The sequence below is a fragment of the Leptinotarsa decemlineata genome, unplaced genomic scaffold (assembly GCF_025532065.1).
Source record: "Leptinotarsa decemlineata unplaced genomic scaffold, Ldec_3_MD MMD2_P_RNA_scaffold_4, whole genome shotgun sequence".
Taxonomy (NCBI): Eukaryota; Metazoa; Arthropoda; class Insecta; order Coleoptera; family Chrysomelidae; genus Leptinotarsa; species Leptinotarsa decemlineata.
The window spans coordinates 2,272,076-2,286,660 of record NW_027412531.1 but is presented as its reverse complement, the minus strand read 5'-3'; the positions used below and the strand labels follow the sequence as shown (position 1 = coordinate 2,286,660).

Below are 14,585 nucleotides of genomic sequence, written 5' to 3'. Positions count from 1 at the left end.
GCAGAAAAACGGTGTCATTGTTCCTGTAGATCATGCGACCGAATGGTGTGCCCCAATGGGCACACCATTCGGTCGATTCATCAAGGTTAAATAAAAGTGTCAAACGTCAGTTTCATCTAATTCCAGCAGTAGAGTTACAACTTGCAGAGATTAGAGGGTCTAAATATTTTAGCAAACTTGATGCAAATCATGGATTCTGGCAACTCAATTTAGCCGAAGAATCAAGAGAATACACAACCTTTTTAACCCATTTGAAAGATTTGAATTCCAGAAATTACCTTTCGGTATTACATCAGCACCAGAGGAATTCCAGAAAAGAATGTCACGAGTCCTTGAAGGAGCAAAAAATACCCTAGTCCATATGGATGATGTACTGGTATGGGACACAAAAGAGGAACACGATGACTGCCTAAAGGAAGTGCTCGAGAGAATCAAAAAAGCACGTATAAACCTGAATAAGGGCAAAACTGAATTCTGTAAGCAGAAAATCGATTTCTTGGGATATGTGTTGTCGAAGGATGAGGTAGCACCAGATCCAGACAAGGTGAAAGCGATTGTAGAAATGGAAGCACCAAAAGATGTCAAGGAAGTTCAACGCCTCATGGGTACTGTAACATTCCTAGCGAAATTTATCCCTAATAGAAGTGAAATTATCCAACCAATTACAAGTTTAGTCAGTTCAAGCAATGCATTTCTATGGGGCCCAGAACAACAAGAGGCATTCCAGAAAATAAAACAATTGCTTATATCAGCACCCTATTTAACAATGTATGATGCAAATAAACCTACAATCCTATCCTGTGATGCTTCTACCAAAGGACTGGGGGCTGTATTACTTCAAATAGAAGGTGGTCATAAGAAACCTGTAGCATACATCTCAAGGACATTGACCCCAGCTGAACAAAATTATGCAAACATAGAAAGAGAAGCATTAGCTCTGACCTGGGCAAGCGATCGACTAAAGAGTTTTCTGATAGGAAAACAATATACCATAGAGACCGATCACAAGCCACTTGTACAAATATTTAAAACTAAGCACCTCGATGATCCAACCTGTAACCAACTGAAGAACTGCATAATGGGAGACTGGCCTCATAAGTCTGCATTATCATCTGATGTTGAACCATACTACTCAGTACATCACGAACTATCTGTTGTGGATAGTATTCTTCTTAGAGGGAGGCGTATGATCATTCCATGCGACCTCAGGGCAATCATGTTGGAAAAATTACACGCTGCTCACTTTGGAATAACTGAAACTCGTCGTCGTGCTTTGGGGACGATATGGTGGCCAGGAATTTCTCAAGAGGTAGAAGCTGAAGTAAAATCTTGTCCTATCTGTATTCAAAACTCGACAAACCATCATGAGCCTCTATTGCCAGGTAAATTTCCGGATTATACATGGCAAGTGATATCAACTGACCTTTTCAAAACTGAAGGGAAATGGTATATCGTCATAACTGATAACTATTCCAGGTTTTTCGAAATACTCCCTTTTCAGAACATGAGATAATAACAGCTGGTTTGTTCCGACAGTGGAACACAATTTCATGCTGTTGAAACATCAGAGTTCCAACAGTTTGCCAGAGAATGGGGGTTCTCTACATCAAGAAGTAGCCTACAATTCCACCAAGCAAATAGTGCAGCAGAAGCTGCTGTAAAAGTCGAAAAAACCCATATGGGCAAAAATGTGAAAGTACTAGTATCCATCATCAACTAACGCTCAGATATCAATCAAAATCACATAATTGCCTGAACTTTCCACTTCTTCCAATATTATGAGAGGTAATTTCTACCTGTAATTGACTACCTGTTGACTCAATGAAGCGTGTCCATGCGAGTATATAAATTGAAAGTGCACCCTTAATCAACTAAATACAACTAAATTAGTCGTGGGTGAACATTGGAGTTATTATACTTCATTTTTGTTCAGTGTCGTACATTCGAAATCAATATGGAAGAATCCTTTGCTGCTAGTAAGAGGCTGTTGATCGATCGAACGAAATCAATATCGAAGGCGATTTCGAAATTGAAAATTGCAACGGAGGAAACAGACAACCCCAATACCTGTCTCGACTGGCCTGTGGAAGAAGAACTGCTGAATATTTGGGTTGCTGAATTCGAAACCATGGAGAACACCAAATTGCCTAGTGACTTCAGCAGTCTTATGACGAAACCTGTAATCGAGATCAAGAGTCGAAAACGGAAGTTCTCCACATTCGACGATGATTTCATGACGGAATCAAATGGTCATGAACAGGAGAAACAACAGAAAGATTTTCATAACAACGAAGACGTGAGACATCTCAGGAAAAAGTCTCGAAGGTGGATGGTAAGTTCTCTTCCTGTTCCGACAAAGGATGATGAAATCATAAAAAATTTTTAACTATTTCGTTTTTCCGAGACCTCATATCGACAGGATCAGTTCAATAAATATTATTGTTTGTTCCAATGCATGAAATTTCTTTGAATTTTGACGAAAATAAATGATATTTTATAAAAACTGTGTTCTATTTTGCTCGAATTTTGCTCTGTCTTATTTTGGATTCACTGGGTTTCAAAAGAAATAATCAATAAGAGAAAGTATCAGCATGAGTATCAGTATCTCTTGGAACAAGCACATTGATTATATTTTGAGTTAACTTTCGAAACATTGAATATAGTGAAGAGGTATTACTATGCTCATATTTAGTGTTTACTCAGTTATTGTCTGATCAACTTTGGTGACTTGACAAGAATAAACGAATTTCTAATAGGTCAAAAAAAATTGAGAACAATGTGTTTCAACAAATATGATGGCTTATATAGGAAGCTGTTTACAGATTTGGATATTTTACCCATTATTTCACTATATTCATTCAATTGTGTAGTTAATGTTAAAAGTCATCTCGAGAAATCCCAATTAAGAGATACTCTTCGGCTCACCACAGGATATATGTTAGGATCCAACTATAATTTTTTTGTTCCCCACCGTAAAGTTGCAAACAGCCCTCTAGTTATGCCCATCAAATTACATAAAACTATGTAAATTTTCAAATCATCTAGAGGAACAATTCGTTCAGGCCAGTCTCAACACCCTACACAGTAGGTTAATGGACTGACACCTATCAGAAAACAACTACTCCCCTGGCTAATACCACGAAGGGCGTTGGATTATATCCGACAGGTGTCAGTGCAGGATTCTTCACTGAAGTTATTCCTGCATATGCTGTTGGCGATACAACTGCCGCAATAGATTTTCAATTATTGGAACACACTTGCAGACCGGTTTCGGGCTGTTTGGCCACTCGTCAGTGCAAGGTAGTGTATATCATCAACATAAAGTCGATGATTTCCGATAATTGAAAATCGAATTCCGTCAGAGTATCATTCCTCGGACTAAGCTGAAGACTACAACAAACAACAGGTTTGTCGTCGCTCCATCTGCTTGTGAACGAGGTAACCAACTGCATATCCAAATTTGCCCAATTCCTCGTAAAAGGAAAGAAATCTTTCACGTATAGTCAGTGGGCATACTTGAAGACTGGCTATAAATCAAATCATCTAGAGGAACAATTCGTTCAGGCCAGTCTCAACACCCTACACAGTAGGTTAATGGACTGACACCTATCAGAAAACAACTACTCCCCTGGCTAATACCACGAAGGGCGTTGGATTATATCCGACAGGTGTCAGTGCAGGATTCTTCACTGAAGTTATTCCTGCATATGCTGTTGGCGATACAACTGCCGCAATAGATTTTCAATTATTGGAACACACTTGCAGACCGGTTTCGGGCTGTTTGGCCACTCGTCAGTGCAAGGTAGTGTATATCATCAACATAAAGTCGATGATTTCCGATAATTGAAAATCGAATTCCGTCAGAGTATCATTCCTCGGACTAAGCTGAAGACTACAACAAACAACAGGTTTGTCGTCGCTCCATCTGCTTGTGAACGAGGTAACCAACTGCATATCCAAATTTGCCCAATTCCTCGTAAAAGGAAAGAAATCTTTCACGTATAGTCAGTGGGCATACTTGAAGACTGGCTGTAAATCAAATCATCTAGAGGAACAATTCGTTCAGGCCAGTCTCAACACCCTACACAGTAGGTTAATGGACTGACACCTATCAGAAAACAACTACTCCCCTGGCTAATACCACGAAGGGCGTTGGATTATATCCGACAGGTGTCAGTGCAGGATTCTTCACTGAAGTTATTCCTGCATATGCTGTTGGCGATACAACTGCCGCAATAGATTTTCAATTATTGGAACACACTTGCAGACCGGTTTCGGGCTGTTTGGCCACTCGTCAGTGCAAGGTAGTGTATATCATCAACATAAAGTCGATGATTTTCAAGTATGCCCACTGACTATACGTGAAAGATTTCTTTCCTTTTACGAGGAATTGGGCAAATTTGGATATGCAGTTGGTTACCTCGTTCACAAGCAGATGGAGCGACGACAAACCTGTTGTTTGTTGTAGTCTTCAGCTTAGTCCGAGGAATGATACTCTGACGGAATTCGATTTTCAATTATCGGAAATCATCGACTTTATGTTGATGATATACACTACCTTGCACTGACGAGTGGCCAAACAGCCCGAAACCGGTCTGCAAGTGTGTTCCAATAATTGAAAATCTATTGCGGCAGTTGTATCGCCAACAGCATATGCAGGAATAACTTCAGTGAAGAATCCTGCACTGACACCTGTCGGATATAATCCAACGCCCTTCGTGGTATTAGCCAGGGGAGTAGTTGTTTTCTGATAGGTGTCAGTCCATTAACCTACTGTGTAGGGTGTTGAGACTGGCCTGAACGAATTGTTCCTCTAGATGATTTGATTTATAGCCAGTCTTCAAGTATGCCCACTGACTATACGTGAAAGATTTCTTTCCTTTTACGAGGAATTGGGCAAATTTGGATATGCAGTTGGTTACCTCGTTCACAAGCAGATGGAGCGACGACAAACCTGTTGTTTGTTGTAGTCTTCAGCTTAGTCCGAGGAATGATACTCTGACGGAATTCGATTTTCAATTATCGGAAATCATCGACTTTATGTTGATGATATACACTACCTTGCACTGACGAGTGGCCAAACAGCCCGAAACCGGTCTGCAAGTGTGTTCCAATAATTGAAAATCTATTGCGGCAGTTGTATCGCCAACAGCATATGCAGGAATAACTTCAGTGAAGAATCCTGCACTGACACCTGTCGGATATAATCCAACGCCCTTCGTGGTATTAGCCAGGGGAGTAGTTGTTTTCTGATAGGTGTCAGTCCATTAACCTACTGTGTAGGGTGTTGAGACTGGCCTGAACGAATTGTTCCTCTAGATGATTTGATTTATAGCCAGTCTTCAAGTATGCCCACTGACTATACGTGAATGTAAATTTTCCCTTTTCCCCATAATATCAATGGTAAAATTATGAGAAGATTCTAATAATTTCGTTTTCTTGAGACCTCATGTCCTCAGGATCAGTTGAATACGTATTATTGCTTGTTTGAGTGTACGATTTTTTTTTTAGTTCAACGAGAATGAGTGGGATATTACTTGCTCAACTTAGTTTCAGTCTTTTTTTGTATTCACAGTACCGAATGATTCAACACCTCACACCGTTAGTTGCAGTACAAGTTGAGTAAATGAAAAGTGAATGCCAGTAAGTTTTTATTTTGATTTGAAAATAAGTACTCCTCTCTCAAATTCCTCCATTCATACCATTGTGACAATGCCCACTCCGGAATTGAAAAATCCACATGATCAAAGTTTAGGCAACAGCTATATTTGAAGAAATAAAACATGCGAGGAAACACATAAACAAATATAATGAAACAGAAAACAAACTATTTTCAATAATGACAATCGCTTGCTTTTGGAAAACAGGTCAGTTCATGCTGTTCCTAGTATAGCTTGATAAAACTTTAAAAAATACAATAATCTACTACAAATTCTCGTTACATTCAATCTGTATTTACTCTTGAAGAAAGGTGAACCAATCCTTCAGCTATATATTTACACAATTCTATTGAAACAAATGTAGTGAAATTGAAAACAAGAGAAATTAAACTTTCTATGATTTTTACCATTTTTATTTGTAACTATCGTTACTGCTACTACAAATAAAAGTGGTAAAGAACATTATGTTTTTCTACCACGTAGTAACGTCTACATCTATCAATATATAGGTTTTTCCGGGTTTTCCTGCAGCTGAAAAAGCAAATGCGCTACTGGAATCAATGAAGTCGCCCCGGAGCGCCAATTAATTTTTATTGTTGTTTTTATTTTATTTTTATCGTTCTGAATAAATTATTGTTGTGGAATTCATGAACTACCTGGTTCAATTTTAATGACTTAACATGTTAATGAATAACCTTGATTGATATTGATAGCTTTTGGTACCTCTCAGATAACATTTGATCTACCTGTATATATATGTAAAAATAAATATGATAGATAAAATAAAATAAAATCTAAATATATAGATAAAAAACCCCGTTGACTGAAACAGTCGATTATATGATTGAATTCGTAGGTACATCAAAATTAAATATAATTATGAACTGAGTCACATTTGGTAATTGTGTTGGCATTCTAATCAACCCATGAAGGCATTAACCAATTATACATTACATAGGATCTTTCAAATACTCATCAACAGAGTAATAGGCTTTGTCAATTAAAAGTTGTTTCACATACTGTTTGAATTCTCCCAGCGACATTTCTCAAACATGAGTTGACAATTTATTAAATAATTTGATACCCATATAAAAAGGACTTGATTCGGTCCTGGCCAGTCTGTGAATTGGTATTTCCAATAAAGTTGAATTTCTTGTACTGTATTTGTTTCTATTCAATGGAGCAAACAATTGTCTGTCTGATTTTACAAACAGACAGTATCTGGTAAATATAAATGAATTCATACCAGAGAGAAACCGTTTCAGTGTAACGTTTGTCCAAAATCTTTCACTCAAAGTGGTTCCTTGACAATTCATGAAAGAATACCTACTGGGGACAGACCATTCAAGTGTAGCAGCTGTTCAAAATCTTTCACTAAGAGTTGTGGATTGGCAGTTCATCAAAGGATTCATACCGGAGAGAAACCGTTTCAATGTATAGAATGCCCGAAATATTTCGCATACATTGTTTCTTTGAAAGCTCATGAAATAAGTCATACTGGGGAAAAATCTGTTCGGTGTAGGATCTGTTCGAAATGCTTCATGCATGGTAGTAGTCTGAAGATTCACGAGAGGATTCATTCTGGGAAGAATCCATTTGAATACAGCATGCATATATATTTCACTCAAAATGGTACGAAATACCGTGGAGCTATGCTGGAAATACTCAATTCGATGGTTCAATTTATATGTTTGTATAACAACCCTTGATTTAATATGTAATAAATAATAATACTGTTTAATTATATTTGTTCAAGTGTTTTGTCGCATGTTCCCTTTCTTCAGCTACAGCTAATGCTAAAAACATTATTTGCGTGGATTTTTACTTTTCACATCAGGCGACTTCAAGATGAAATGAAGAACTTCTACCAATATGGAAGGGGTGCTTGTGCGTGAATCTCTAAGCAAGATATACTTTTTCTTTAATTCAATATACCAATGTGGGGATTTGCTGACAGTCACTATCCATTTGCCCAACTTTATATTCGGACTTCAGCTAACAGACAGAAAACTTTGGCTTGGTGCTATGTATCTCATTTTTAGTAAGAAATAGCCATTTCACAATGAATTAAAATTTTTCATAATGTATTCGAAGAATTCAACTCCGCAACAAATAATATCTGAAGTGAATATTTTTATTATAGGATGCAGACTGAAAAAATAACGAACTCCTATAGAAATTACAGGTTGATAAATAATGAGATCGTTTCAAATATTTCAACCAAAATTCAGCTGTGTTTTACTGAAATTGAAAACATATTACGGCGCGGCGTCATTGTGATTTTGTAGGTACTTGTGTTTGCCATCTACGACCTTATATACCGTCGACGGTATATAAAGTGAATTATTTGGGCTGGAAAAAATCATTAGATCTTCATGACAGGTGGACCAGACACAAGTAGAGGAAAGTAGTTACACACTATTCTATGAAAAAGCAAATATACCTATGAATAAGTATTCATCTTCCAGTTTCCCAATATTCTCGGGTCTTTCTTTAGTTTGATTTCGACTCATCATGTATACAATAAAAATGACATTTTCGAAAATGTGAATGAATAATTGAAGAGAAACATAAAATGATATATATGATCTATATCGATCAAAATGACAGTGAAATTATAATAGGACATGGACTTTTCATTTTATACCAAATAACAACTGGATATAAACGTGTAGATTTCATGCCATGAATGGTTTGATACTATTAAATGGGTAGCTCTATTCTTTTCATATATTGACTATGAAGCGTCGATATTTTTAATAAGTATTTAACATACGGGGTGTGCTGTTACTGATGCTTAGCTGTCCCTCTTTTCCTATTGACTTGTTAGCGAAATCTGTACATACGTTGAATGAAGGAGTTTTTCTCAACACCAAACCGTTATTTTAATACCTCGACACGTGTTTCGATTACCAAGTGATCATCTTCAAGAGGAAGATCAGCTGAGTTTGATCTTTCCAATTGTGTTGATAAAACTCCAGTAATATTCATTACTTCACCAGAGGTTACAGATAGTGCATCACAAGGTCTTGTTGAGTGTCTATGATCTAAAATACGAAAATCGTGTTTGTTTTTTCCAAGAGGCATACAATGTAAGTAGATATCTAAAGTCGCTTGAGGACTTACCCCCACCAATTGACTTCGACTTTGAATGACGTCATATAACCTTGTAAGATACCTCAAGACCTTAATCTATATACGTTCAATATGACATTGAACATGCGGTTTCACCTTGAGATTCAACCTTGCTCGATACGCGACCTCGAGGTTAGACCTTGATGTCACATCATATGATGTCGACCTTATTCATTATGTCCTCGACCCATGTCTTCAGACTTGTGCTTTGATCTTGAGATCAACTTTCAGCTATGTGCATAGTATGAATGCATGTGTGCATTATGGAGAGGGGGTTGAAATCGTAGGCATAGCTTTCAAGTGTCGAATTATGAGCTACAGGGTGAATAGTCAAAAAATACCATATGGTTTACACAGTTTTGATATTTTCTGCTTAAATTTATTGAAGCAGAAAGTATTGAAACTACTCGGAAAAGTATTAGTCAATCATGAAATTGTGAAAGTTATTATGGAGGTGTTTGGGCGCTACAATCTACAAACTGAAGAGTACTGTGATGTTGAAGCATTTAATAGTTCCAATCAAGTTATTGATCAACCGAACGATTTGAATGTGGTATATAACACTTTTGCCGATAGTTCAACTATCCAGGCCATGTTGTTTCAGGATCGGGATTCAGGTATATGATCTATTCACAACATAATCAATTGAGTGTGTAAAAAAATCAACCATATATTCTCAGGTTAGACAGTCGAGAAAATTTTGTATTTGGAGGTGAATGTTAATAAGTATAACCCCCTTGGTGGACCTTCCATCAAACTTTACAAGTTCATCGAATCCAAGAAAAGTGGTGACTGTTGTGAATCAGGACCATTTCTGCTTTGCATGGGCGGCATCTTCAGTTTTGTATCTTGCCAGTTTGAGAGTCTGTATGGATTTTCCAGTCAAGTTGAAATATATCCCTAAATCGAAATTTGAAAGTGTTGAGAAACAATTGAAAGTTCTATTCGTTGTGTATGCTGATTTTAAATCTATATTGAACCAATACATACAATTGCCTATTGACTTCAGCAGTCTTATAACTGAACCTATTATCGAGATTGAGAGTCGAAAACGGAAACTGCACATTCGATTTACAGGACGATTTACATAACAACGAAGACGTGAGACATCTCAGGAAAAAGTCTCCAAGATGGATGGCGAGTTCTCTTCCTGTTCCGACAAAGGATGGCAAAATCATTAAAAATATCTAAACATTTTGTTTTCCTGAGAGCTCATATCGAGAGGATCGGTTCAATAAGTATTACTGTTTGTTTCAATGCATGAATTTTTTTGAAATTGAAATATATTCAGTCTTCACTTTGCTTATATTCAGTTTTCACTCATCAACTCTGGTAACTTTACAAGAATGAACGAATTACTGATAGGTCAAAAAAATTGAAAACAAAGTGTTTCAAAAAATATGATGACATATATAGAAAGCTATTTACAGATTCGGATATTTTACCCATTATTTCGACAAATTTCAATAAAGAGATAATCTTCTGCCTGTCACAGGATATACGTAAATATCCAACTATAGTTAGTTGCAATCCGAATATCAAGTTGAGTAAATGAAAAATGAATGCCAGTAGATTTTCATTTCGAAATTGAAAATAAGTACTCATCTCTCAAATTCCTCCACTCATTTCATTGTGACAATGTCCACTCGATTCCAGAGCGGACAAATTTCAGGCAACAGCTAAAGGATTGTATTGTATTATTTTTTAACAATTTTTTTGATAGGCAAAATTGTTAAATATGACAAGTTACTGATAAATAGAATATTCTACTTTGTAAAAAATACGCAGATTTTTACGCAGTGACTTATCGTGGTAAACTAATAAGTTTGCCTTTCTACACTTGTATAAAGTCCTCCATTATAATGTTTATATATTTCAGTCTTCTTCAGTCTTCTCTCAGTTACTGACTGATCAACTTTGGTAACTTCACAAGAATAACCGAATCAATAATAGGTCAAAAAAATTGAAAACAATGTGTTTCAACAAATATGATGACTTATATGAGGAGCTGTTTCCATATTTAGATATTTTACCCATTATTTCACTATATTTATTCAATTGTGTTGTTAATGTCAAAACTCATCTCGAGAAATCCCAATTAAGAGATAATCTTCGGCTCGTCACAGGATATATGTAAAGATCCAACTATAATTTTATTGATCCCTACCATAAAGTTGCAAACGGCCTTCTAGTTATGCTCATTAAATCGTATAAAAGTATAATCATCCCAGTTGCAGCCTTACTATCAAGTCGAGTAAATGAAAAGCAAATGCCAGTAGATTTTCATTTTGAAATTGAAAATAAGTACTCCTCTCTTAAATTCCTCCATCAATTACATTGTGACAATGTACACCCCGGAATCGAGAAATCCACGAGATTAAAGTTTAGGCAACAGCTATATTTGAAGAAATAAAACATGCGAGGAAACACATAAACAAATATAATGAAATAGTAATATATTTTATTAGTAAGACTTAATATCTAATTACATGAACTGAATCACCAATAGAAATGATGCTAGTTAAATCATACGGTATGAATTTTCTGATAAACATTCAAGTCACCACTTTGAGTGAATGACTTTGAACACCTCCTACACTTGAACGGTTTGTCCAGTATGTTTTCTTTCATGAGTTTTCAAGGATCCACTTCGAGTGAAAGATTTTGGACAAACCTTACATTGAAACGGTTTTTCTCCGGTGTGAGTTCTTTCATGAAATTTGAGATCACCACTTCGAGCAAAAAATCTTGGACACATCGTACACCCAAACGGTTTTTCTCCAGTATGCCTTCTTTCGTGAACTCTTAAGTTATCACTTCGAGTAAAAGATTTTGAACATATATTACACTGGAACGGTTTTCCTCCGGTATGAGTCCTTTCGTGAACTTTCAAGGTACTAGAATGGATGAAAATTTTCGAACAAAACGGACACTGGAAAGATTTTTCAACTGTATGACTTCTTTCGTGAACTTCCAAGTCACGACTTCTAGTGAAGGATTTCATGCAAATTCCACACTGAAATGGCATTTGTCCGGAATGAATTCTTTCGTGGTTCTTCAAAGTAGTACTATGTGCAAATGACTTACAGAAATTACACTGAAATGGTTTCTCTTCAGTATAAACAATGTTGTTTTCATTTTCGATCTTCATGTGTCCGTGATCACCAATGATTTTATTATCATCGTATCTATCTATTGAGTTTGGGTAGGTGAAGAGGTCAATATCATACATTCTTGCTTCTTGTGCATCAGGATTCGGAAGAAGTGGCATCACATCTTCTCCTCTAAAGTCTTCAGTTCGCATATAGTATGAGAAATTATCTTCATTCCCAATCTCACGCTTAAGATCTTCGTACACAACGTCAATTTCATCTTCAGTTTTCATTTGCCTGTCTTCACCAATGCTTTCATTCTAACAGTTGCTATCCATTGTGTTCGGGTGGGTAATGAAGTCAGTATGAAAAAGTTCAGCTCCTTGTGGTTCAATTTTCACTGGGTCACTATCAAACTTTTCAATTTCACTGAAAGCTTCAGATTCTCGTGGTTCAGCTTTCACAAAATCCAAGTGGAGAGAAATTTTCGAAATAGGTTCGATAGGTTTCTCAATTGTTCTTCCATACGCATAACTAGCCATCTTCAAATTCTATGGAAATGTTCTAAAATTAAATTATCTATGAAAATCAAATTTGTACAATTTTCAAAATTTCGTTGATAACAGTACAACGTTCACAACGATTTATCAGAACTGACTTTATACATTAACTGGTCCTTCATTTATATTGAACTCAATCAAATGAAATATAATGAAATCAAATATAATGAAATAGTAACATATTATATTAGTAAGACTTAATATCTAATTACATGAACTAAATCACCAATAGAAATGATGCTAGTCAAATCGTCCATACCCTGCATAGCTGGACACTTTGAGTGAAAGAATTTGAACAGTTCCTACACTTGAACGGTCTGGCCAGTATGTTTTTTTTCATGGTTTTTCAAGGAACCACTTTGAGTGAAAGATTTTGGACAAACCTTACAAGTACAATTTTATTGTTTCCCACCGTAAAGTTGCAAACGGACTCATACCAGAGTTGCAGTCCTACTATCAAGTTGAGTAAACGAAAAGTGAATGCCAGTAGATATTTATTTTTGAAGAAATAAAACATATAATGAAATAGTAACATATTTTATTAGTTAGACCTAATATCTAATTACATGAACTGAATCACCAATAGAAATGATGCTAGTTAAATCATACGGTATGAATTTTCTGATGAACATTCAAGTCACCAATTTGAGTGAAAGATTTTGAACAACTCCTACACTTGAACGGTTTGTCCAGTATGTTTTCTCTCATGAATTTTCAAAGAACCACTTCGAGTGAAAGATTTTGGACAAACCTTACATTGAAACGGTTTTTCTCCGGTGTGAGTTCTTTCATGAATTTTCAAATTATAACTTTCAGTAAATGATTTTGGACAGATCTTGCACTGAAAAGGTCTTTCTCCAGTGTGACTTCTTTCATGAATGATTAGATGACTACGCTGAGCAAAAAATCTTGGACACATCGAACACTGAAACGGTTGTATTCCAGTATGGATTCTTTCGTGAACTTTCAAATCACCATTCCGAATGAAAGATCCCGAACAGATTTCACACCGATACGGTTTTTCTCCGGTATGTCTTCTTTCGTGACATTTTAAACCAACATTTCGAGCAAAAGACTTTGAACAAATCTTACATTGGAACGGTTTTTCTCCGGTGTGAGTTCTTTCGTGAACTTTTAGGTTACCAGAACAAGCGAAAAACTTTGAACAGAAAAAACACTGGAAAGGTTTTTCACCAGTATGACTGCGTTTGTGAATTCTCAAGGCATTACTCTCAGCGAAGGCTTTCATGCAAATTTCACATTGGAATGGTTTTTCTCCAGTGTGAATCCTTTTGTGGTTCTTCAAAGTGGCACTATGAGCAAATGACTTCGAACAGAAATCACACTGAAATGGTTTCTCTCCAGTATGAGTTCTTTCGTGATTTTTCAAAGTGGAATTCTGAGAAAATGACTTCGAACAGAAATTACACAAGAATGGTTTCTCCCCGGTATGAACTCGTAAGTGAACTTCCAATTTACAACGCGTAGGGAAATGCTTCAAACAGATATCACACCTAAATGATTTTCCTCCAGAATGACTTTCTGGTATTTGGTGGTTTGGTGGAATAAGTGGTTTCACATCTTTAGTCAAGTCCTCACCATGCATTTCGTATGAGAACATTTCTTCGTCCATGACCTCACATTTAAGATCTTCGTAGACAACGTCGATATCATCTTCCATCTTCATTTCTTTGTATTCACCAATTATTTTGTATTCATCGTTGCCATCCATTGGGTTTGGGTGAGTAGAGAAACTGATATCAAACATTTCTGCTCCTTTTGGTTCAATTTTCAGTGTGTCACTATCAAACGTTCTACATTCAACAAAGGTATCAGCTTCCTCAAGTTCAGCTTTCACAAAATTCAATTGGAAAGACATTTTCGAAACAGTTTCGATGGATTTGTCATTCGTCATTCCACATGCATCACTGGCCATTGTCGACTTCTATGAAAATTATCCAAAACACACAGAAATCTTATATACGAAATGTATATCAACTCCGTTGATATTACGTTCACAACAGTTAATCAGTACTGACTGCTTCTCTAACTTTGTTCTCTCTTTTTATATTGAATTGGATCTAATTCAAATTGTCAATATAGCCAATCAGAAATGAGCTCAGGCATATATTGTTACC

The 14,585-nt window shown here is 36.3% G+C and overlaps 1 protein-coding gene across 1 annotated transcript; it reads right to left on the bottom strand.

Annotated features, from left to right (window-relative positions):
* Positions 1–13,117: 13,117 nt before the first annotated feature.
* On the bottom strand, positions 13,118–14,383 carry LOC141487520 (uncharacterized). Its single transcript, XM_074186598.1, has one exon. The coding sequence runs from the start codon at positions 14,381–14,383 to the stop codon at positions 13,118–13,120; it is 1,266 nt and encodes a 421-aa protein (XP_074042699.1).
* Between the last annotated feature and the right edge of the window lie 202 nt (positions 14,384–14,585).

What these genes read in the sequence shown, in the direction of transcription:
- LOC141487520 (XM_074186598.1), bottom strand. Translation starts at nt 14,383, where the DNA reads ATGGCCAGTGATGCATGTGGAATGACGAATGACAAATCCATCGAAACT.